Source organism: Lepisma saccharinum, chromosome 26, assembly GCF_977018435.1.
Source record: "Lepisma saccharinum chromosome 26, izLepSacc3.1, whole genome shotgun sequence".
In the NCBI taxonomy this organism is placed as follows: Eukaryota; Metazoa; Arthropoda; class Insecta; order Zygentoma; family Lepismatidae; genus Lepisma; species Lepisma saccharinum.
The window spans coordinates 9,462,156-9,489,339 of NC_139254.1; the positions used below are offsets into that span (position 1 = coordinate 9,462,156).

Sequence of the window (27,184 nt, forward strand, 5' to 3'; positions counted from 1 at the left end):
GTAACTATGTGACTGATAAAAGCCTCATTACATGAACTATGACGAGTCAAATGTCCCTTAACACCCCCTACAAAATGTAAAGGAGTTATCCTGGTTATGAAAGAAATAGGTTAGGCACAGGGAGATCTCTAGCTGTGTGTGTCAAGCGCAGGTCCGGCATATTCTTGACCGCCATATTGAATTCAACGCAAAAATTTCAAAGGAAAGGGGGTGATGTGATATATCAAATCATGCTAGAATTTCACGAGAAATGAAGCGGCGAAGGTTTTTCCAACTTATCTTACATCTTAGTTCATGGAATGAGGCTTTTATCAGTCACATAGCTACACATATTATTTTGTATCTTCTGATCCCATTGCAGTTCCAGAATGATTTTTTGATATGTTTTATACTATGGTATGAGGGACCAAATATATTTTTTTCACGATTTTTGGTGATGACATGTTTTGAGATATTCAAGGTCAAAGATCAAGGTCATGTGACAAAATTATATTTTTATCAAACACTGGAAAGCTTGTTCAATTCCCTGTACCATAAGCTTTATTTGAGCTTCCTAGGCAAAATAGGGGCAGAGTTACAGTACATTTAGTATAGCTAAGTGGGCTCAAAAAGGGCAACTTCTGCTAACTTTGACCTTGAATAATTTAACAATTACAAGACAAACGAAACTAAAAATTTTCATAGTTACTAAGTTCTATGCATAGTTTCAACTACCCAAATTTCATTATAATCGGAGATGGTCAGGTTGGAAATTGCACATATCTGTGTTGATTTGGCATGGAATGACTCATATATCATGTTTCCTTTCCTTTTCTTTCTTACAGCTTAATAAATAGCATTCAATACAGTAAATCCTCGTTAATCTGGACTAATGGGGGAATAAGTTGACTGGTTTAACGAAAGTCCAGATTAACTGAAATAACCTAAAAGAACAGTAGAAAGTGCATTAAAACTCAGTTTATATCAACAAAACACATTTACTATGGTGTATGTAAAGAGCATAGGCCAAAATACACTATACAGTACAGTACAAAGTCTGCGAGAAACAGAATTTCATCAGCGGTTGAGTGCCTTTTCTTTGCGAAGTTCTTGTGTTGACTTCTAGCCACATTTAAAACCTTACATTCTGCTTCCCCCCCCCCTTTTGCCTGTCCGGATTAAACTAAATCCAGTTATTGGGGTACGCATTAACAAGGTTTTACTGTAATTTGGAAATTAATGTACATTCACCAAAAGTGATTCCGATATCTACAAAATCCTTTTGTACATTATTTCTATGAAGTTATTTAAATCAATCCACCCTGGGTCAAAATGAAAGCCATACTTTATATATATATATATATATATATATATATATATATATATATATATATTCTATCTTATATGTTTACTGTGGTAACACAGACAATTTGCAATAATTAGAATTACTTCGAAGCTTCTTTATGATAAAGCTAATTTCATTTCAATAACTGCTCAAGCAATGCCTAAACAAAAATGGAGAATTTGTATCAGTAATTATACAGTAGAAATAATAACTACCAAATTGATATGACCATCTGTCCATTATAGTCAAACATCAGCAGACGAAGTAAAATCAAGTCCAATCGTAGTTCATATCTTAATAAATCGATGTGCATAAAATTCTACAACTACAAATAAATGGAAGTCCCAATTACTGGACCAAATACACTCTAAAAATATAACCACAATGTGGTTGGAGAAAATGTTTTAACCTCCAATTGATTGATTTTATATTTTCCATCCATCTATTTCAAGTGGAATTAAAAACACCACTAAATAAAGGGGTGGATTTGGGGAGAAGTGGGGGGCTGCCTACTGCAAATTACAATGCTTCGCGGCATACGAGTTCCATATTTGTAATTGATTTTAACCACTTGAGAACTGAGCCTCTTAGTTGGCTAATTAGCTATAATCACCTGAAATAGCATCAGGACTCCCATGCATGTTGCCATGGAAACATCTGGTGAAACAAATCATTAGTCTGCGAACATTAAATTTACCTTCCCCATCACATAGGGGCACACACTCCACTCATATTAGGGGGAGAGAAAAAAAAAAAGAAACATCATTGGTTCTTGCAATTGGGCAAAGCTCTGTGAACATTTTTTTTTTACTGCTAAGAACGGAGTGCAAGGAAAACTTTGCACTCTTTGAAAACATGCAAATATTTTGTAGAATTTTCACTCAATGATTATTTTATTGACCTTTTTGATGCCACAAATTCCAGGTCAATGGGGAATTTGCATTTTCCATGTATTATCCTGAATGAGTAAGGAAAGTTTGGAATGATGTTTCATGGAGTTGCTTTAGTGTCATTCCACAACAAATCAATGCAAAAAAACAAAGATTTTGTCACCCAGATTTTGATGAAACTTGGTGTACACCCTTCTCTTATGGTTGAAAGAAATCCCCTGAATTTCTTTTCACTCTATCTCAAACGGTTTTAAGGTTACGGCAGTTCAAAATGTCATTAAATCTGCCTTGCCTGTCGCTCTTGAAGGCTTGGCACAAGATACCCTTGCTTACATTATATTTTCCTCCTTAAACAATGATCAAATTTCTTTGAAATTTTACACAAAGCTTAATGAAATAATAAGAATTTCAGAAAAAATATATATCAGCACTCAAAAAGATTTTAAAAAAGCCTACAAAAATATTAATACTTGTAGCCTAATTTTTGTGGTGGAAAAACTAGGTTATGAAAACTTGGAATTTTCAGCATGTAGGCATGATGGAACCAAAAGTTTTTGACATTGAAAATCATTGCAAACACCAGCTCTTTCTTTACTCAAAGAATAAAATGTATGGTTTGTTTTACTCCTTGTAAAGAAAATTTTATGTTTTTTGAACATTGTGGAAAATTTCATGGTCAATCCATAATAAATGCCAAGCACTGGGCCCTCAACAATTTTTACTAATTTTTTTTTTTGTTTTGTTTTAACTCCATGCAAGGTTAGTTCGAAACAGGCATTATTTTTCTAAAATTTGACTTCATTTGAAAATGGTGGCCATTTCCGTTTCATGACTTGCTGTGTTTTTGGTCCTTGTAGACAGTTGCGATAATTATGATAACTAGGCTAACAAAAATTATAGAAAGCTGGGGTAAAAACATTGCTTTCAGTACATTTCAGCTACAGTTTATGTTTTGTACCTTTTTTCACCATCTCCAATGAAAATGGCTGAAATTTAGGGCCAAAACTGATATTCAATTTTAAAGAGAAATCAATGTTCAGGAATTTTCCTTAGTAGGAAAGCAATACATATACATTCAAAGTTTTAGCAGAAATGAACAGAGGTGGTTCAGTCATGACTGGCATGCTGGAGGAGACCAGAGTTTGATCGTGGCATGAGTCAGTGGCTACCTGATTACGTAGTGGTAATGCCATCACCTTGTAATCAAGGTATCTCAGGTTTGATACCTGGTGAAGGCACATAGTGGTACAGATTCCACTTTAAACTGTAGGTAAAGTCCCTATTAGCCTTCTGTGCATAAAGTGGACTTAAAAACAAAATCTCGTATGGGTCAGTGATACCAACTTATAAGGGCCTGTGGGGATCGAGCCCACCCTATAAATTGCCTAATAGGCACTGACATTGATGAACATCCACAGATTTTTCATCCTTTCCCAAATTAGGCACTCACAAAGCAGTTATCTTCAAAATAGCCAATTACGACTAAAACAGGCACAAAGTGTCACTATAAAATTCATGTATGCTTCTCGGATATAGACTGAAACCGTTTTTAAACATAAAAGCCTATATTTTCTGACCAAGGAACAAGAAATGTACAGGGTTAACGAAGTTAGTAATAAGTTGTGTTTTATAGAGCGTATATTGATAACTTGTATGTTGAATTGTATCTTCTGCAATATGCTGTATAAAGAAACAAACTGCCGGAGTACTAAGTTAAGCGAGTGTACTTTAGGGCATATCGCCTGCCTACTTATGACATATATTATTGCGTAAAATTATAAAACAAATCTAGAAGTTCAGCCCACCTGAGTTGGCACCACTGGTATGAGTGACCTCAAGTGAGGGTTTTTCTGACAATATCCCTGCATGGAGTGGCTATAGGGGATTCAAACAGCCTCTACTCAATAGGTACTGGGAGTTGGGGTGGGGGTAAAGGCAGCCACCGAAATTGTGCTGATCGCGTCAATTCCATTGTGGCTATGTTTGAGAATATGTGGGGTCAATCTCCAACATCCCCTTACATATACACCATCGTGCTATGTTTTGGGTCTTCCTCACGGCATAGTGGTAATAGATGGACGGAAAAGGGAACTTCCTCCTACATAAAACAATTAAATGGTCCTGTAGATGCTAAATTTAAAACAGTCATCAACCTACGTAGAGGGAGACTATATTTGAACATCTGACATTCATCTGCCTTCTGCTTATGATTCGGACCTTGTAATAATAATTTCTTCACGTAGGTGCACATTCGAAACCTCTTACAATTATAATAACTAAGGATGGAACAGATTTATCGGTACTCTATAGGTACCTATATAAGCATATCGGTGTATCAGTAAAATTACTAATTATTTTACCGATCCTATATATCAATAAATATTTTTTTAATTTAGTGCAATATTCTGCCATTTTGTTATAATTTATGGATATAAACATACAATCCCTATCCCCCACTTTACTTAAAAGTAAACCTCTAAATATGTAGCTTGTTTTGCATTGCAGTTATCTGCACACATTTATTAAGGAGGTGAATGAACCATTTACATTCCTCAAGGATCATTTGAAATTTTATATTGGATCAGTAGAATATCGGATATCGATACTGGTAAATTTTATATTGGTATCGGCCAAAATTTCGTATCAGTCCATCGCTAATAATAACTTTAATTAGGCAAATTTTATATTGCTACTTTATTGGTATTGGCCAAAATTTCATATCAACCCATCGCTAACAATAACTTTAAATAGACTGTCGGGGAATAATAGACCAATTATTACTTCAGAACTTCATCACGTGAGCAATATTTTTTGAGATGTTCCACCTCAAAGAGGCAAGTAAAGTTTAGACTACGGAACTGAGTCTGACCTTCACTGTTGCAAGAGTTTACCCTCATCATGAAAATTGCTGATATAATCTATCCAGGAGTACTTCCTAATGATATTACGGTATCATCTTACATCTTAGAAGTTAGAGCATCTCATAAATAAAAGATTAAACATTCTCAACAAAGGATATTATTTTCTAAAACAAAGGTGCATTTTTTATAATAAGAACATTTCAAATGGGGAAAGAAGTAATAATAATATTGTACTTCAGAAATGCATTTTAGAAAATACATTATGGAACTGCTAAAAAAATTAAATTATTATTATTTCAACTATTTACTTTTGTAATAGGATTTCTGCATTAAAAATGTTCAACCAACATATCATTCAATTTCATTATTGTAAGCTTCCAGCATAAACTAAATATCCCCATACCATATTTAATTTTTATATCTGCTTGAATCATATTGTTAAAGACTTGTTTCCATAAATGCATTTATGAATATTTGAAAATAATTCTACTACTATGATGCACGTGGTGTTCTTTCAGTGTGCCAACTGCAATCTTGTTTTTTTTCCTCTGAATGACACTGACACATTACTTTAATGATGCTATCCCTTCCACAAATTACAATTCTAAACTAATTCCTTTCTACTACAGTTGAATCAATAATAGAATCATACCATACCAATCTTTCACAGTTTTGCTTTAAAATATTCATAACTTCACAACAAATAATTACAAAATCCAGTTTCTCCGCATAATGCTGTTGCAAAAATAATACAATTGTATCTAATACTTTGATATGAATGGCACTGATATCTACCGATTACCGGGCTGGGTGATCTGGGGTTGGAATTTTCCCAGCCTTGTCCCTGCATAAAGCAACTCCAGGGCTCACCCAGCCTAAAAAAAGAGTACCTGTGGGGGAGATAAAGGCACCTTCAAAAATAGCAGAGATTGAGGATGTGTGGGGTTCTCCTCCATATGTGCCTTCATGAGCGACACAGTGCAATATGCATGAATAACTTTACCTTATTTCGCTTCTATATATATCCTTACATACACAGATATGCATGACAGTGCACATTATACATATGATGTTGGGCATAAAAATGTTTTTATTAATACGATCCAATGTGACTCTCAATACTGTAAACCCTGTAACTTCAATGGCAAGATCGAAAGTCATCCACTGAATGTGTTTGTCCACCAAGAATACAAACATGTCACCTTCCAACTGCATATATTTGTGTTTGAATGTTGGCTCAGCCTCTCAATCTTATTAATCTCTCTCTCTCTCTCTCTCTGCCAATCCTCAGCTTCTACAGATCTTCGTTCCACTCCACTACTCTTGATATTTTTCCAGATTCTTTCCTCCAAACTGAACCCTGTCAAAATTTTGGTATTTTCCACTCTACTTCCCTTGCTCTTCATTTATGAATCCGTCTACTACCCCTTTCATTCTTTATACATGTCCAAATCATCTAATTTTTCTCTCATGCTTTCCTGTCCAAGTTTCATCTTGATGCATATCATTTCTTATCCTATCCCTGCGCTACAAAGCCAGGCATGGGCATGGATGTTTGCGAGTGTCCATTCATCAATTTCATCACATCACTCATTCCCATCTTCGCAAATTAGCCAAAAAGTGGCACACAAAGCGAAGTAAAATAAAGCAAATCCATCAATCTATTATCCAGTCCCTGCTTCCCAGGAAACATTCTATTACCAATATCTGAATTTCTGACCAATCACACTCAATATGCAATGCAACGATGTTTTCGCACTAGAAATACATTACAAGCTCAACCAAACATAATTACAACAATGGCTACTTTACCATCCTCCTTGAAATTTTCAATGGATAAGAAGTCGGCTGGTATGAAATGATCCTCTGTTTTTACTATGTCCGTCATGGCTGGAACATTAGCTATGACATAGAAACAACCAGCAGACTGAATAGCAACCGTACATTTATTCGGTCTTAAAAGTTTATTTACAAAAAAAATGACTTAATGACTCACTATAGCAACAGAGCAACACAAACAGCTTGGAAATCTGTCACGGGGCACTTGACTTGCCAACTTGACACATATTCAAAATTGACTTCTGTTCTAAATCATGCACGGTCCACGATTAACAGACAGCACTTAATGGTTAGTTTCAAAGCTGTCAGTTTCTAGCTCCAAAATCATTAATCACAATTAAAATCTCCGTGAAATCTTACTTCGAAAAGGTGAGGAAAGGAATTCCCCTTTATTCAATAATCATTCTGGTAACTACAAGAGACATCAACATAACACTCCCCCCCCTCTTTCTTCTTCCCTCCAACAATAAAGAATGAGAACTTAGAAAAATGGAAATAACTCACTACATATACAATACAGGCAACTGGTATCTGAACGAAGTGAAGACAATATTGATAACTTTGGTGGAAAGTAACTGAAAAAAGAAGAGCATTGCTGGGTTGGTAGCAGTGACTACTAATTACACAATGTGTTACGTTTAGGCCGTTCGCCGGCTTAAGCTGCTTGGCTGCGAGAGGATGATATGTATATGAGCAACAGAATAATTTAAGTTTATCGCTCTTTACCAATATTTAATAGAGACTATACAAGCGAGTGGGGAGATGACGACGCACGAGCGAGTAAGGTAACTCAACACTGATTATGATAAACCCAAAGTGTCACCACTGTACCTGGTTTCTTTCGTGGTTCCTTGACCGAGTCACGATACGGCGCTGTGTTGGTCCATCGAAGGTGTCCTCAGTGGGTTCGCCCAAACCTCTTAAGCGGACCAACTTAACACTATCACTCAGGACACGCTTCACGCTTCGCTATCTCGATCAAGACCTCCCCCGCCGACCTCTCGTCACCCAGGGACTGCTGGCGTTTCTTATTACACAGCATTTTTTTCTGGCTCTTGACAATTGTCTTAACCAGTAAGGGGGGAGGGGGATATTTTTGCAGCTTAGAACCTGGATTTTTTTTTTGTGTAGGATTGCTGCACAATTAGAAAGATGGCACACAATATACTACAATAATTATTATAATAAAAGTTATTAGCTCTTTTTATTGTCTATATCAGTGGTTCCCAAAGTGTGTGCCGTGGCCCTAGGTTACTGTACAGGGGCACCGCAAAATGTTACAATATTTTCACTGAAATTATATGATTGTTCCAAATATGTGCTTATTTAGTACTCTTTAAATGTAAAATGTAACTGAATTTGAAATGTGTTTCTTTTTTAAATTAAGGCAAGCAACCTAACCACACTAACTGAGCGTTGCAAGTGTTAGACAGGCCTACATTCTGACTTGGGCAGCACAGAAAAATCTTAAAACACTAAGGGCACCGTGAAACAAAAGAAGTTTGTGAACCCCTGATCTATATTCCAATAACAATTTACAATTTTCCAATAATTTTAAACTACTTATGAACCATTCCATGTGAAAGTGGACAAACAAGGTTAATTAAATTTTATTGAAAACATCACTTACTATATGTGAAATTAGAGGGAAAACTAAGCAGAATTTGGAAGTATTAATACAAACATTAGTTTCATGGCTTTTAAATAACATATCGTCAAACCTATTACTTTTTATAGTAGAAATTGGATTTGTGTATGGTGTTTCCACTTAATTTAGTTTAATTATGATACAGTTTTATGCCATAAGAAAACTAAAATAATTCAAATTCCATTCTAATTGTCTCATTTATTGTTTCTATATCTTAAACTCTGAAATATCCTACTTCATTTCTGATACAAACCTTACTTTGAAGAATCTATTTATGATAATTTTCATAGCCTTTGCATTGTTCCATAATCCTACGTGTGCATGATGTCACATCCGTCACAGGCAAAAAATGTTTATAAAAAAAAGTATGTAGTAATATTTTTAGAAACTAAAAGCATCTAAATGTTGATTAAAGTTTGCTTTGTGAATATATAATGACATTGTTTCAGTAAACCCATATATTCCATATTTTTCTGAAAGACTAAGGAAGGTCATAAGTCATGTCTCAGAAGTGTCACAAATACAAAAAAATGTAGTTTTTGTAGCTGAAAATTGAGATGGGGTAGGAATATTCTATAATTAAGTATCTTTCATCAAGGAAGATGAAATTAAATGAATTCATAGAGTTGCATATTTGAAGGTGCCAAGAAAATAATTTGCAAATGAATATAAATTTGTCTGAATGACGGACAGAATGGACACATATGTATGATCTAAGATAAAACCGAATGGCATACTATTATCATGTTGAAGCAGAGACAATATAACAATTTCACATTTAAGAACTACCCTACTTGAGGCCTGGGAAATACTGAACTTACCAACCAATTGGATGGAACCCAATAACTAAAATCAATTATTAGAAAAAATTGAACTTTCTCTATTTTGCATTTTTCTTCTTTTACCTAGCTCTTGCACCTGTTTAGCCTAACTCTAAATGATGAATTTGTATTTTTGTTCTTTTACATCTCATTTCAGCCACTTTTGGCTAACTGCGATGATTAGCATAAGTGATGATTAGATAAAATTGATGAAGAAACACTCATAAAGACCCAGGCTGGGATTCGAACCGGAAACTCTGGAGACAATTTGAACATTCTATGCTAACGAGCTGCCTAATGATGAAATATGCAAATGGAATTGATGAAGGGGCACACAAAAAACACGTTCATGACCAGGTAGAAAATGCAACTCAACCATCGGTGGTGAGATTATTAGTTGATCAGTCAAGTCAACAGCCATGGCTTTCTGCTTTGACACAGTTAACAAGGAGCACATATGGTTTCTGAATAAACTGTTCACCACTGAATACAGTCTTTATTGTAATGAAAATATCTGTCTTATTTGCACTATTCTTCTGTACAGTCCTCTTTAATGTAAGACCATCATCTCATTGGTAGTTTCTATGTATCCTGAAATAAAGCTTCTTGGAATGTGTGCACAGCTATTTTGTGCACTACATTCCTTACCTCCTTCAACTGTAACAAAATGCAATTGCTTGTGTTGTGACTATAGGGTGCCAGAACTCTGTTGGCTTGCAAGACTGCAGTTACCAGGGTTGTACACCCAACGTCAAAAGATATAGTAGGCGAATTATCCATCACCATTTTCCTCCAGTTTGTTTTCTACAATATGATAATCGTGAATTGAAATAAAAATGTCAATAAGCAGAGGATATCTGCTTCGCATCAACAGGACTCCATTCCTTAAAACAACACAGGATGTAATAGAAAATAATGAAAATAGTGACGGATAATTTGCCTACTATTATTTTTGCCGTTGGCTCATGGAAGTGACGTTGACTTTTGGATGCCTTCAGCAAAGGCTGCCCTACACCCCACTATAAAAATAATAGTAATGCATGGTGCAACAGCGTGAGGGCCAAGGCCTACCTACCAACTGCCAGCCTCACTCCCACATGCCTCAGCAGAGGTTGGAGATCATGCAACCAGTTACGGAGTGATGTGTGGTGAGAACGACGAACCCCCCAGTCGTTGCTGTAGGTTTCCATTAATGAGTTACGCTACTCATTCGCAGCTCCCCAATATATCCTCATGATGGTAGGTGGCCACTGGTCCCATACATGGAGCGAAATCTTAGGAGAAATCTTGTTACGTTTCCCCCAAGGAGACTCTAACCAGTGTACGTCCTGTAGTCGCAGCCCAAAGCCTGATGCCTTAGACTGCCATGGTAAAGGACCTTACACCCCAATGTAGCTATGGCAAAACGTTTATAGAGTAGGAGGCCTAACTCTGCTGCCTTCCCACATAGTTGAAGACAGTAGAGTTGGAAAACCAACCAACTTGACAACTCAGCCTTCACCGCTAAAAAAGCTTAATGTGCCTCTGATGATAGGGTCACTGACCTCTGCCTGAATGTTATGACCCCTTTGCCCCACCCCCTTCCATCATCACCCTTTCGTTCTAAATAGAAAGCATGTTTGACATGAAAGGGTTTATTATGTTGGTAGCATCTGTAGAGGTTCTAGGATGCTTTAGGAAGTTAGTGGTGAATATACATAATTTTTTGAGTCTGAATTCAAGGCATGTAAGAAACTTGGATACATTCATTTTTGAAAGTTTGATAATGGTTAGGCCAACTTTCCGCAATGGAGCAGACAATGTGAATGCACCAACAATGCTGCTGAACTGCCAGCAAGAGCACAGAGTTTATCCTCATGTCATATATACGAAGTTCTTCTCCGTGACAAGTCTTTTTTAAAAAAGAAAGCGAGTCATGTTGAGTTGTGGAACCTGTCAGACATTAGCTGTTGGCACAGGCACATTTAGTGATGTATGCAAATACAGCCTGAGTACTTGCACACCCACATATTTACCATCAATTCACACATCGAGTATCATATCAATGGACAAAATCAATTCTCACCTTTACACAGAAACAACACATTTACATTATTATTACCAATTAGGTGAGTAAACAACACTTCCAGCTGTGCAACTACTTGATGTTAATTTATGCCTTGTAACAAATATAAATACGAACAAAATAAAGGCACGTACATTGAAAGCCATGCAATTGTACCATAAATTCAGTGAAACAATTGTGTACCTTGTTAAAGATACATATTGCAGAATTTATTTTATTTCAAAATTGAGGCCAGTGTCAATCTACAAAAGAAAAACAATCATTCAGTGCATTGCATATAGTCAAATTGAAGCAGAGACAAGTATATACGTGTGTGAAATACGAACAAGCATTACGAAGTGGCCACCAAAACAGGGTAACACATGGAGAACGGATCTGTAATGTCTTACCTACAGCAGGGTTAACCGGAGTTAAGGACGTGTATGACCGGGTGCTGTTGCCCTCTGGCAGAAAGCATGGAAAGAAAGGTTATGTTTTAATATAGCTGGAAACGAAAAGATAGAGAGCACAGCACCCTACATGTTACCTTTTTAATGCTTTCAAATTATATCTATCCACTGGGTTTAATATGGCATGTACGATTTCACTGTAAACATGATTAAATATATGATTTTTCCATCCAAAATTGTTGTGTTAATACATATTCCTCACTGTGTGACCCTCATCAGTTTCCAGTGAACAGCACTTTTAACAATGTTAATATCATTAGTTCTTTAAATTGCACACAAACACACCAACACTTAGATGAACAACAAACCAGTATTCCTTTTGTTGTTACAATTTTAGTGTTTCCGTTTAAGACACCTTATCACATTCACATTATGCATATTATTCATTCTTTACAACTGCCTGTGTTACCACAATATTATCAATCAAAAAAAAAAAAAATTCTTGTGATCTTTAAAGAAGAAACATTTTAAAAAGCTACCATAGAAGGAAAATAATTTTGAGAAACTTCTCTCGTTTTTAGAGAACTATGCTATTGTCAAAATTCTGAACATATCTAGTAGGTGAGAGCAATTGAGGAACTAAATGAAAACACATACGGGTGATATGTTCCAATACTTACTGCTGATACCCTAAATTGCTGATATTAGTAAACCCTACGTATAGAAGTTGCTTCTCCTTTACAAACATGCCTATGATGTTATTCATCAATGACACATGATAAGGCATTGCTAGTACTAAATTATAATAATATAAACAGACTGTTTAAATATATTTTTACAGCTACTTCTGAAAAATATCTGTTTTGGATGATACTGGAACTCGGAGATGATATTTATTGATGGTTGAAGATCAGCAATAGTGACCATGATCAAACATACAACTGAAACCTGAGACAAAATCCCAATTCTGTAATAATGAATAACCGCACAAAACTGTGGTTGGGCTTAATGCTTTAATTATGCACAAATGAACAATCTGCTTGCAAGGCTTTTACACTCAAAGTGGTCATTGCCCCCTGAAGCAGCAGATTAACTCTCCTCTGTTATGGGTGTCTCAGCTGTCATTCCTTAGATTGAATGAAGGTTTCCAGTTAGCTATAGCGGTGATCACTAATTTTAGACACCAAATGTCGGCAATTGCCTCTTTAGAAATAGGGAGGAGGTGGTGATCACCAGTCATATTGATGTTAATTGATATTTGTTGTCAATTTTATAAGTCCTCTTTATGCTACAATAGGCTAATCTGGACAAGACCTACAGTTTACAGTTCAATCCGAACCACCATGCAATGCACCTCCACTGAGGATCGAACCCAGGACCACCTTTTTTACAAGAAGACAGTGTTGCCACTGTGCTACCAGGTAGGCCAAGTTTTAGATGTCAATATGTTCGTTTAATGCAAATTACAATTTATGTTAGTTTTATAAACATCATAAGAGGTATGTATTATTTTCCTGTAGTTTACGGTTATTACGAGCATAAGAAAACAGTTTTTTTTGTTGTGACGTTGCAGGAGAACACACGCTTCCTTCATCAGACATTTATGATATGATAAAAAAAAAATCTGAAATAAACATAAAACAGACTGCTACTTTTCACAGTTAGGTTGCTATATTACAACAATGTAACAATGACAACATTCATTATATAAGGTATTATTTTCGTTTAAAAAATTACTAACCATTCTTATAACTGTATCTTTAGTCAAAATGATAATAAATGTCTGATGAAGGGAGCATGTGTTCTCCTGAATCGTCACAACAAAAAACTGTTTTCTTATGCTTGTAATAACCGTAAACTACAGGAAAATAATTCTACAATGCAAGCAATGCGTACATACAAGAAAAACTATCATAAGAGGTGATCCATCTTAATCCATCCATGCGCTAAAAAGCCTGAGCCATCAAAGAACCAACTTGAAATTCTATTTTTGTCTTTTCCAAGCAGGCAGGGTCACATGAACCCTTGAACCAATCGGCTTGGTCCAGTTGATATGGTGTGGGGAAATTTTGTGGTATTGTGCACTGTCAAACTTGTGCCTGAGAACAAACGTTTTCGAAACAGGTGGTAAAGGCAGCCTCAACAAGAACAAGGCGGTCTTGAGACTGATGCTCCCCACCAGGTAGCAAACGGGTTTCTCCGTCTCTACCTGAAGTGTGAGCAAAGGGTGCATTTTGACAGCACATGTCATTTAAAACTGAGCAAAAATCAGGCATTTGGCAACACTGCTTTTGCACTTCAAAACTTCCACTGCTGGAGATGAAAAATATAATGTGGGCTTTAGAGTGGATACTTATAGAAGAAAATAGGATTATGTCACTACAGAGAAACAGCAAATGTCCACCAAAGACACTCCAAACGGCTCTCTTCAAATCTCCTATTAGCATAGTTCTTTAAAAAGTGAAGAACAGAAACCAATGTCATCACAAACCAAAGGTTCGCATCAAAACAAGGTACGCAAATAATCCACCTACCTGTCACCGTGATATAATGAGGCGAGTTGACAATAGCAGATGCGGCAGACTGGCTCCCCCCGTTCTGATCAGCTGCAGCAGTCGGCGTGGCAGTGGTTGAATTTCCAGGTGGTGTGCTGGCTACAACAACCTGAGCGGTTACTTGTGCTGATGAGCCGTTACCATTGGCTGCACCATTGGTTTCAGCAGGACTCTCAGTGTTGGATGCACCTTCTATACTACCACTCTGAAAGAATCACATAAAAAGTATTCTTTACTGGCTATTACCACAATTTTATACTGAATTTGAACATGTTTAATAACGTTGGGGAAAATACATTTGCACGCATGGCCCATACATGAGAACCAGAAGAACGTTAACTCCAAAAATGTTGTTTTAACGTATCTTCTCTGAAGGGCTATATTTGGAGTCTGATTGGCATATCTTCACTTCTAATCGTTAGCAGTAAGGTGGAGTCACGTATCTACAATTTATGGATTCAAGAGTTTGACACATTCATAAGATGCAAAATAATCCAACAGTTATTTATAATGGTCTTTATTTTATTTTATCTGCGACGTTTCATCCTGGTTTCCCAGAGCCACCTTCAATTTTCTGCATAAAAATGGAAGATTTCAACTTGACAGATCGGTTAAAAGAAAAAGGAAAGGTCAGTGCCACCAGAAGGAGGAGGGGAGGGAAGACAAGAAGAGTGGGTTACAGGATGGAGGGGAGGAGGAGAAACAGCCAGCTATGACACCTGCAATGTGGAAAAACCAGTTTACCTAGGAGGAAATAAGGACACAAGTTATTCATTTCTTAGAAGTGTATGGTGACTAGGAAACAGGGTGTGAAATCATTGAAAACTGGTGGGGGGGAGAAAGTTCTTAATCTACAAATTCCTCTCCCCCACAAGCATAGCTATGCGTAAATTATATGATATACATATTTGTAATGTTATTGAAAGTAAAAATAAATTACTCAATTAAAAATATATTATTATTATGATTATTAATTACATAAAGGAAATTGATTTGTTGGTTGGTTCATTTGATGTTTTAAGTCCACTTTATGCACAGTAAGGCTAATCGGGACTCGACGTACAGTTTAAAGTGGGATCCGAACCACTATGTGCCTCCACTGGGGGACCCCTTCATTACAAGGGGACGACGCAACCACTGCACCATCGGGGAGGCCCCGAAATTAATTTGTTACTTTTAAACATATCAGATAGTGTAAAGCAGCTAACTATTTCCTGTACTAAAAGGTTAAAGATGTTAATAAATTATGAAATAGTTGAAGTGGTTTTATTATACGTAAGTTTTTGTTTAGTTTGTGCATTATGTTAATATAAAGCAATTAGATTTCATACTTATTATTGACTTGCATTCTTGTTTTATTTTTATTGTGCGTATTGATGTAGATATGTAAATGATTTCTTGAGAGAGAAAAGCATTCAATACTCACAACCACACTAATTTGTGTGTGTTTTCGATATTATTCTTAATAAAGTATATTTGAAATTAAAAGTAATTGCTTATCTTTTGTTTGTTATAACAAGAACTCTCCCCCTTGGAATTTTTTGGTGGGGGGATTTTTGAGGCCAACATTGTTGGTGGGGGAAATCCCCCCTTCCCCTCAGGATTTCACACCCTGCTAGCCATGTGAGGTTGTGTTGTTTTATGTATATCTTGGTGTAGCTTGAAAAAGTTCTGGGAAACCAGGACGAAACGTCGCAGATAAAATAAAATACAAACCACTAAAAATAACTGAGATTATCTTGCATTTACAAAAAGTAGTTATGCCAACTTTTAAGAAGAACATACGTTCATAAGAATTATTTTATCTCTCCCGTAAATTTGATAAATTAGAGTTTTGTCCCTCTGGCTCTCACATGATTACATAAGAGGAGGGTTCTGAATTTAAAAATATCAGAGATATGCTTGCTTGTCCTTCCGTCATAGTTGTACCATTGTAAACATGCATATGCCAATACAAATAAGTTCAAGGTGCATTGTGACACTCCCTCAAAATAAAATAAATACATGACTACAGGCCAAAACCAAGTGGTAGGTAATAATCAAAATGTGATTATACAATAGCCTATTTCAATCAGTTTATAAATTCAAATCTGTACTTAGGATTAATATTAGAAAATGAAAATTGTATTAAAGAGGAAATTAAAAACAGATTTAATTCAGGTAACGCATATTGCTCTTCTGTCCATAAACTTTTACGCTCTCAACTAAAAACAAAAAAATATTGATTAAAATACACAAAGCAGAAATTCTGGTGGTAGTTCAGTATAGATGTGTGCAACATGGTCTTTTAAACCAAACGAGTAATATAAATTAAAAGATGTTGAAAATAAAATCTTAAGAAAGATATTTGGACCTAAAATAGATGAAACAAAAGGTGAGTGGAGAAGATTACTCTGCATAACCTGTATTCATCCCTTGATAAAACTAAAACCCATGGTACAACAGCCTTCTACGCGTCAAGGCCTGCCACAGCGACTTTTTCATTGGGCGGTGCTTGGTCAGCACGTCAAATCAAATCACCGCTGCGTTTCCGGTTTTTGAGACTTCTTGTTTCCAATGTCAAAATTTTGAGGGCTCCAGCTGGGAATCGAACCCGGGACTGCTCGTACCAAAGGTGAAAGTGCTAACCATTTGGCTACGCAGAATAATTAAATCATGAAGACTTTGTTAGACAGGTTGTGTAGCATATATGGAAGAGGGTAGAAATGTTTACACAATCCTTGGAAACCTAATGGTAAGAGACCTGTAGATATGTCAAGACGAAGATGGAATGACAATACAGTGGAACCCCGATTTTACGTTCCCTTGTTTTACATTTTCCTGCATTATACATTCAATCTTGACGGTCCAAGCAACAAAAATGTTATAAATTCTTTTCCAGATTTTAAGTTTTTTCAGCTTGGTTTCCTGAAAAGCGACAAATCGAGGTTCTACTGTATTAAGATGGAACTAAAGGAAACTGGTACGGACTGTCAAGAGTGGATTGATTTTGCCCAGGATACGGTAGGATGTAACACTTCAGTAACTGCTGTAACTGAAGGTATAGAAAAGCTAGAGAATTAGTTGGTTAGATATAAAGGTAAAAAGGTAAAGTGCTCCCCTGTGCTTAGCACCACACCATGAAGGCGTATAGTGGGTGTGGGGGTAACGCCCCACACTTTCTTGATCCGGTCGTGAGTGGGGGTGATGTGATCAGCATCACGCCCCTGACTGCCTTAACGCCCCAGGGTTTCCCCCAGGTACCCATGTTATTCAACGCTGGGTGGGCACCAGGGCCGCTTCCAACATTAGAAAAGTTCCCGGATTTGAACCGGCCGGGGATCGAACCCGGGACCTTGAGCATGGTAGTCAGACGCATGAGAAGGGAGCATGTTAGATATAGTGTTTCTAATAGAAATTCTGCTGAACAAAAGACGAAGATAAAAAAAAAATTAACAATAATCCAAAATAGTTTTGTGATAATACTTGTAATGATGTGATCATTACTTGATCCTTTTATTTAATATGTTTATTAATTAATTTAATTGGGCCGGTCGTTTTTAGTTTCATGTGTTTTGGTAATGTTAGTGTGCAACATTAACAGCCGACCAGCGGAAAGTTTCCAGTAACAGGTTAGGTCATTAGCAGGGCCTATAGATAGGAAGGAAAGTGATCAGTGGCTCTCAGATGTTTGGCGTAGGTGAAGAGGTGTCTTTCTCTATGGGACAAATGGGAGAATTTTCTTGATACTATGAACCGGTGGGGACTCTTAACTTTATTTCTTTCTTTTAATACACACACTTGCTCTTTTCAAATTATTTCAATAGTACATTTCATGTGGGAAACCGGGTACACACGTACACATACCTTCGGCCACCTTTTTTGGTACTGAAGGGTTATTTTTTTTACCCGTGAAGCCAGTGGCTACACGAGTCTACACTCTCTCTTCGGGAAGGGGGGACAGGGCACACTGAAATGTGGATTTTGCGAATAATGGCCAAGATTTAAGTTATGTAAATAAGATGATATGTTCACATGTTGCTGCAGCCATGAACCTTCGGGTTTAAGAAGGCTAGGGAGTTAGTTAGTTAGTTAGTTAAATAAGATGATATGAATAAACCTCCATATATCAAAAGGGAAATGGGCGTTATGTAATGATTCGAAAAAATACCTGTCTATTGCCAGTAGTTATATCCTTTTCACACTACAGAAACTTTGCTATATCCCACTGCTCTTGATGTTTGCTCTTAAAAAAAAAAAAAAAAAAAACGAAACTGCTTTGTTACTTCTTAATTTCCGAGGTTTAAATCTGCTATTCCATTGTTTCTTTAAGTTTAACATATACTTTTCTTGTCAGGGCATTACATGCAACATGGAAGGAACTTTAATATTCAGATAATTGCTTACATTACGGTAGTGCAAGAAAAAGTTAAAAGTGAAAATTGCTTTCAATTCACTTTAGGGTAATTTGAGAATGGGCCTAGTAGACATGAACCACTCTGCAATGTGATTTCATAGGGGTTCTAACTCAGGACTCCTTTATTATAAGGTGACATCATTACCATTATGCTTCCAGGGAGGTCGAGGAAAACAACTACACAACAAAAAGCTGTAAACTTTGCAATCATGACAATGTTACACATGAGAAAATAAAAGTAATTTTTCTACATGCACAATCATTAGCCATACATGTGAAGTTTGAAGGCACACAGATACATGCTGCAGAAGCACACATATTCCCAAAAAATAACTCTTGACACTTGCAACAAATTGAAATTTAGTACCCTGACTTGCAAATCTTTCTCACTACATGCAGTTTGGACTTCATGGGCATTTTGCAGCATAGCTTGCAACTATATTCTCCAATGTTGCATCACTATACAATGAGGACATCACTGATAGAGCAAATAAAGAAATATCTTAAAGTGGGCTTCAATACATGGGAAAACTAAAAGGGATTTGTGGAGTGTTGGTTGGAAACATGACTTTCTTGGAAGATGTTCTTCACAACAAGGTTAGGGCTCAATGAACCCAAGTGATAAATTGCCATGATGGGACCTGAAGTGTTTGTTTTCATGAATGGATAGCCTCCATTGAGGTATATCATGTGATGATGGTTAAATACCATGCAGTAATCAATAGAAATGTCGAACCAAAGTTTGTTCTGAGTCAATTTTGTGAACAGAGCATGCAAAAAGGACTAGATCTATGGTTTCTCCTTCCTCCCTAGGAACTCCTGATTACAGTGGTGCCTACTTAAACAAATTTTAGGACAAAACAGTGTGAATGGGAGGGGGTGCATTGTCTGCAGATTCAAAAATATTTACATACCAACAGTACAAAAAAGTAGATGCAACAACAAAACTTTATTAAAAAACAAGTTCTCTGAAACAATGTTCGCCTTATCTTGTAGATATTGTTTAACTTCCATGATATTCTAAGCCTCTGACATAAATCGGGAAGTGTAACAAGTAAATAATGTTTTCAGGGTGGCTACAAACAAGCAGAATTGAAATTCCCTGACTTTTCCAGGTTTCCCAGGACAAAATTTACATTTTCCACTGACAATTACAAACTAAACTAAATCGATGTTTTTGCAAATGGAAATAATAAACTCATACAGATCCATTTATGGTTTTGTTAAGTACCTATATTATCTTCTGTGAAATTGACTTAATTTCTCTATTCTCTATGATTTGAATTCAAACTGCAAAATAGTGAATTTGGAAAATTATTACAATTCACAAGCTAGGGAAGGATTGCGGAATTTTGTCATACGCAGTAAGTTTAAAATAAAATACTTGATTATTTTTAAAGTTGCGACTAAATGAGATTAGGGTGAAGAGTGATTAACTAAGAAATACATTTTGTAATTTTTCAGTCACCTTATTCATTGTCGGTCGGTATTATATGTTGATATTTCCACTGAGGTTTGGAACCCTCTGCTTGCAAGAACCATGAGTGCGGACTCATTTTTCAATGCATACAGCTACTTCTCTCTTCTCTGTAAAGCAATCAACTTAACTCTTGCATATAAGTGAAACAATTGAATCAAACAAAATAAAGTGTCATATTTCCTTACATTATGAATGGGATTTCTGCTTCAGTACAGTATATCCAAGTGAAGTAGTGTGAAACTGACAACATGCAGTTATACCATTAATGCTGACGAAAAGGGTATGTAGGTCTCGTAGAAATTTAACGCAAGGAATTTATAGAATTGCATTGTATAGGTACCTGATTTAGCTAACCACACATTAAAACAGGAACACACTAATAATAAAAGCTTCTAAAAGTTCATATACGAGGGGCATCCTGAAAAAAGCTCCAATGGTGCCTATACGCAGCACCAGTGGCCAGAAAACGACACACACACATGCAGGCAGGTAGAAGTGGCATGTAGCTGTAATCTGGTACAGTTGCAATGCAGCCGTTTTAGGACAGTTCTAGGTTATAGGTTAAAGATTGCAGCTCTCATACAGTCTCGCACCGACTGCGATGTAGCCTACATTGCACGTTCAGAATTTGGCACAGAGCCACCAGCAATCGTGTGAGGTGTGCAGACCGGACGTCGTGAGTGATAGTATGGTCAGACGATGGTGTAGACAATTCACGGAAGGCCAATCGAATGTGCACAGCCCCATACAGCTGAGTACACACGGGACCTTTGCATCACTTCAGGTGAGAGATCTTGGACCACTCCCTGTACAGCCCTGGCCTTGAATGTACCGACTTTCATCTCTTTGTTTAACTGAAGAAGTTTCTGGCAGGGCAAGGATTTGACAGCTACACTGCGGTAGATAGTTCCAGTCTTTGCTGTCAGACACATATACCATGGGCATACAAAATTTAGTGCCATGCTACAACAAATGCCAGAACAACGGTGTTGATTATGCCGAAAATTAGGTTAGGACTCACTGTTACTAATGCAATAAATTACAACTGATTTTCTTGTTTTATTTATGCCTAATTGGTAGGGACCTTGATATTTTGTTATTTTTTTCAAATTGGTGTATTTTCTTATTTTTTATTTTTTACTATACGGTGTTATTTTTTCCCAAAATCACATTTTCATTTTAGCGCATTTTCTGATAAATATCTGAAATTATACCTTCATGGTGTTTATAAACTACTGTTTCAAATTGTAAGTCACATGGCTTACACCTCTTCGTGAGAGTGATATCTTGAAAGTTATTATGGGAGAGTTATTTTCCATACCCCTTTTTTAATTTAAAGGTAAGGATTTTAGATAACGGAATTTTCCCCGTATATACTGAAGAGTGCATAAGTGGCGACGCATCCAAAATATTAAAATCAATCAATCTCACGTGACAGATACCGATATATTATGGCACCAACAATTGGCATTATCTTTTTTTGACTTGTTACTGTTACGTTTCCTAAAATTCACATTTTTGTTTTAGAACATTTATCTGCCAAATATACCGAAACTTAATACTCCATTGTGCTTTTAAACTATTATTTTAAATTGTAGGTCACATGGTCTACATATTTTCGTGACAGTTTGATATGTTGGAACAGATTTTTGAGGAAGTAAAAGTAAAGTGCTCCCCTGCACTTTTCCATGAAGGTGTATAGGGGTGTGGAGTTAGGGTCCCACACTTACTTGATCACGGCCGAAGGTGGGAGTGATGTGACCAGCACCATGCTCCTGGCTACCTTTATCCCTCAAAGTTTCCTCAAGGTACTATCTTCATATGATGCTGGGTGGGCACCGGAACAGTTTGAGTATGTGGAAAACATTCCGGTTCTCCCCCGCAGGGGATCGACCACGGGTCTCTCGCATATTAGCCAGATGCCCTAATGGCTGGGCTCCATTATTACTCGCTCGACAAATGTCGATGGTGCGCACTTAGCTTGGTAATTCAAAACATATCTCGTGCGACAAATCTGAAGATGTGGCTCCCGTGTGACGGTAGATACGCACTCGATCTCCTGTTAGAACTCTGCCACTTTGTTCTGTGATGCAAATGGTTTTGATAGAAGTTGAAAAGATCGTGGGATATACATGATTTAATGTGGCTGTCGGAATTATTCCATGTACGTATAACTCTATAGTTTACTCTTGAGTAAAATGTTGGAAAACTTGCATGTTCTATGTACACAAAAACATGGCCTAGAAAAGACAAGAATGTTGGATTTCATGGAATTTTTCATTGTTTTAGGAGATTTCTTTTAAAAAAAACCTAGAAACGCCAACAATTCGCATTATTTTGATTTTTCGAACGGGCGAAGAATGTGTCCAGACATCACTGCACTAGACATCCTAAACATAACTTCGCAGCAATTACCATTTTTCACGGTTTTGGCGTTTGCGAAAAATCAATGTCCCTACTATTTGGAAATTACTTTCTTGCCACCCCTCGTATAAATCAGTAGATGGAAAGTGAAAATTTAGCAGGGCTGGCAAAGAAAAGTCAATTCTTGAAGAAAGTGATTTGCTTTTATGATGGAATGATTCGAGTAAATACATTAAAATATTTACGTATTTATTATTAGTATTTTATTTTATAATATTGGACATTAACCTTACTCAGTGAGAGATTAATGACCATCTCTCACGAGTTTAAACAGACAGAACAGAGAGTGGCGTTAATTTCATTGCAATACTAGTGTTGCAGTATATTTGAGTTTGGGAGCATGCACTTGCCAATTTTTATAACGTTCATCAATGCAGATTTATATTTAACTTTTACGTGATAGGATTCAATATATATCCCATTTGGTTGCATTTTTCTTGATATCTAAGAATAGTGCAATACCATTGTAAACGTATGTTAGCTTGTGCGAAACCAGTAATACGTCAAGATGATGAAAGAAAACCTTCGTAAGCACTGCTACATTAAATAAGGTGAAGTGAGGCAGAAGAGTTATAAAATTCGAGCAGCATATTTGCAGTCTAAAGCTCTTCTTGTTTATGCATGCGATTTTTGTTGGATGTTGCAGTCCATGCAATTTCTGTAGCATGTTGTAGTGACATACTTTGTCGGGTGGCAATATTAGACAAAAATCGTATGTATCAATGAAACCTATTTGTTTCCATGTTCCTTCAGTTTGCCCAACAAAATGCCTTACTACGACGTCAGACAACTATCGGACGGTGCCACCCGCTCTTATCCCTTCCATCTGTTGACAAGTTCCCTTACTACTTCCATACGGACAAGAAAAAATCATAATTCAATGCATTTTCCATGTAATATTTAGAGGCTTAACCTTTACTCCCCCGATGATACCATATGGTATCACCAGAGTAAGGTCGTACCCGCCTGATGATACCATATGGTATCATGGTGCTGATTACGAAATGAATGTGCTTTTTGGACCTTCATACTCTTATGTTTGGGTGGAAACTCTGACACAGGTCTGGAGCAAGCCTGGAAAATTCATATTGATGACCAATCTCTCCCCTCCCCCCCCCCCCTTTCCACAACATATCCATGCCACATTTCCGAACAGAGATTCACATTTTGGCTCATTATTCAACTTGTATGGCACCCAGGAACATGAAACATGTTTCAATCTCTTTGGAAACGTCCATTCTTTGAAGATAATACTAAAATTCGTCCCCTCTCCCAAAAATAGCGGGAGAAGAGGGGCAAACTTCAGATTTTTATGATTATTTCATTGAAATTCGTAGGTCGCGCCCACCGAAACCCCCTTCCACGGTTCGGCGACCTGAATTGCACACGGTTCATGCTCTGATGTTCTAGCTGAAAAACAAAACTTATCCTAAGTACGTAGATTCCTCCCATAGTGCCCGAGTTATAACAATTTTCCTCCAAAAAGGCAAATTACCTATTTTTCGCAAAGAAAAAAAATCACATTTTGGCTTATTATTTAACTTGTATGACACCCAAGAACATGAAACATGTTACGTTCTCTTGAGAAATGTCCATTCTTTGAAAATAATACTAAATTTCGCCCCCTCTCCCCAAAATAGCGTGGGAAGAAGGTGCAAACTCCAGATTTTTATGTTTTTTCCATTGAAATTCGGGAGTCGTGCCCCCCAGAGCCACCCTTCCTTGGTCCGGCGGTCTGAATTGTACACGGTTGCATGCTCTGATGTTTTAGCGTAAAAACAAAAGTTATCCAAAGTAGATTGCTCCCATAGTGCCCGAGTTATAACAATTTTTCTCCATAGAATGTTCGAATTTAAAATTGCCGCCGAGAAGCCCGGGCGAGAGGAATTTCTCTCTCTCTCTCTCCTCCTGCCATCACTGGTTTCTGGCGCCGTAGTTGTGTTGCGCATAAAAGGGGCCTAAAAGTTGCGGCCGAAACTTACGAACGAGATTTCCTGTTCCCGTGCAGAGTTCCGTAATGATATCTTTAAATAAATAAATAAATAAAATCCAAAAAATCAATGAAGACGAAATTCCCTGACATTTCCCTGACTTTTTTTGACACCTCAAATTCCCTGACTTTTCCCGGTTTTCCAGGTCTGTCGCCACCCTGTGTTTTAGATAGGAAGTTTACTAATGCTGTTATGTTTTTCTGCAATACATTAAAAATTATTTAAAAATGTAAACTGAGGATGCATGTTAAAGGAGGCAGCGTGGGGAGAAGAAGGCTAAAAATGCCTTACCCCACATTAGAAGTAGGTGGCTATGCTTGATTAGCTGTGGCAACATTCACATAATTGCAAAACTCTGGAATCATATATAGTATGGGAGACGAATGAGAGAGGTACTAGAGAGTATTAGATACACTTAATTGTCAGCTTTATACTTTTCCTTGTGTGTATGTATTGCTTGCATTGTATATTATTTCTCTTCAATGTTTATGGTTCTTACAACACATAAACACAACATAATCAAACAAGAATAAAAGTGTGATGAAGGGAGCATGTGTTCTCCAAAAACATCATATTGAAAATTGTGTTTATATGCTTGTAAGAACCATAACTTTTCAAGAGAATTTTTTTAGTTTTATACTTGTAAATGATTAAATAGACTAGTGGGTGGGTAAATAATTCTCTCCCTCTCTCTCTGTATTTCCAATGTTCCATACTTTTGATGAGTTACCAGCACAAGAAAGTGACAATAAGGAATGGACAGAAGCGAGGCTGCCTATGGTTACATGGTGACATTCAGTGAACTGTCTCAGATTTTGTGGAGCCACTTCAACTATTTGCAAGTTGGTCTCATTGCACCTGATTCTGACAATTAAGGGGAGAGGGTAGGCACGTAAGTGTTGTAAAACAGAATTACTAGTATATTTGTTTGGTGAGCTGGCTGTGAAATTAACATCACAAGACTGAAAATGATGTAAAATAGGATGAGCCAGTGTTATATTACTATTATTACACTGGTCAACAAAACAAAAAATATTTTTTCTGGCATGAACTTTTCCAACTGTTTTAGACTAATTTCAGTGTGCTGATTCTAAATCTGATCTCATATTTGCTCTATCACATCTCATTTGTATGCTATTGGCAAATCCCATTTTCATTGATTTTACCCGGAATTGACCGGTGGTCACTTATGATTACAAGTTGTTGCGAGTCAGTGAGTGCTTTAGTGATAAAAGATGGCGTTGTATTTGTAGGATAGTGTGTTTATAATATGATTTTATGTAGACATCAACATTTATGTCATATTTTTTATCTGCATGTCGTGATCTAACAATGGCTACAACATTTGGAAGAAGGACTTGCCGTAATGACGCAGATATCTTCTGCTACATCTGTGGCACCTTCACTTTGAGGGATCAAAGGCACAACATCAATACCTTTGTCAAGAAGGTTACATTAATGTACGACTGGGAGACCAAGACAAAAATTGGGCTCCCCATAAAGTGTGCAAGACCTGTGTTGAAACTTTGCGATCATGGTCTAAAGGAAAGAATGCTAAGCTGAAATTTGGTGTTCCAATGGTTTAAAGAGAACCTACAAACCATTTGGATGACTGTTACTTCTGCCTTGTAAATGTAAAAGGTTTCAATAAGACGAACAAACACCACTTACAATACCCAGACATCCCATCTGCCAGACGACCAGTTGAACACTGAGAGGAAATACCTGTGCCTATATTTACTGAGGTACCAGATATTGATGTTGAAACCCTCACTTCACCTGCTTCTACAGACGATGAGGATGATGATCTGACCGAATATACGCCAACTGTTGCAGATTCTGATAAAATTTCTCTGTTTAGTCAGCCTGAATTAAATGATCTGGTAAGAGATTTGTATTTGCCAAAACAGTCTGCTGAAGTGTTGGCTTCCAGGCTGAAAGAGAAAGGACTACTCAGACCTGGCACTAGTGTCTCCTTTTATCGAAACAGAGAAGCAGCACTGCGAAAGTACTTCCATTCAGACGGTCAACTTTTTTATTGTAATGATGTTGAAGGGCTTCTTTAGAATATGGGACTGCCTACAATGTTTCAAGTGAATGGAGACTTTTATTGACAGTAGTAAAAGGAGTTTGAAATGTGTGTTACTGCACAACAGAAATATATATGGTTCAATCCCAATAGGACACTCTGTACGAAAGAAAGAAGAGTATGCACATATCAAAACAATTCTGGATAGATTGGAATATCATGTTCATGGATGGGTAATTTGTGTTGATTTGAAAATGGTTAATTTTCTGCTGGGGCAGCAAGGAGGTCACACCAAATACCCTTGTATCCTCTGCTACTGGGACAGTAGGGCTACATTAGAACACTGGGTTAAAAGGACCTGGCCACCAAGAATCAGTTTGACGCCTGGTGACAAGAACATCAAGAATGAGCCTTTGGTTGATAGGAATAAAATTATATTTCCCCCACTGCACATAAAACTTGGATTAATGAA

General features: G+C 36.9%; 1 protein-coding gene across 11 annotated transcripts in view; it reads right to left on the reverse strand.

The window, feature by feature from the left end:
* Positions 1-27,184, reverse strand: part of Rfx (regulatory transcription factor Rfx) — a 232,568-nt gene that overhangs the window by 57,669 nt on the left and 147,715 nt on the right. For 10 of the 11 annotated variants that reach the window (XM_083112718.1, XM_083112714.1, XM_083112713.1 and 7 more), the window contains 2 exons: positions 14,372-14,597; positions 11,838-11,891 (listed from right to left, as the gene is read on the reverse strand). In XM_083112718.1, coding sequence (XP_082968844.1) covers positions 11,838-11,891; positions 14,372-14,597 — 280 coding nt within the window. The remainder of the gene's footprint in view (positions 1-11,837; positions 11,892-14,371; positions 14,598-27,184) is intronic. The other variant, XM_083112717.1, reaches the window with a different exon arrangement.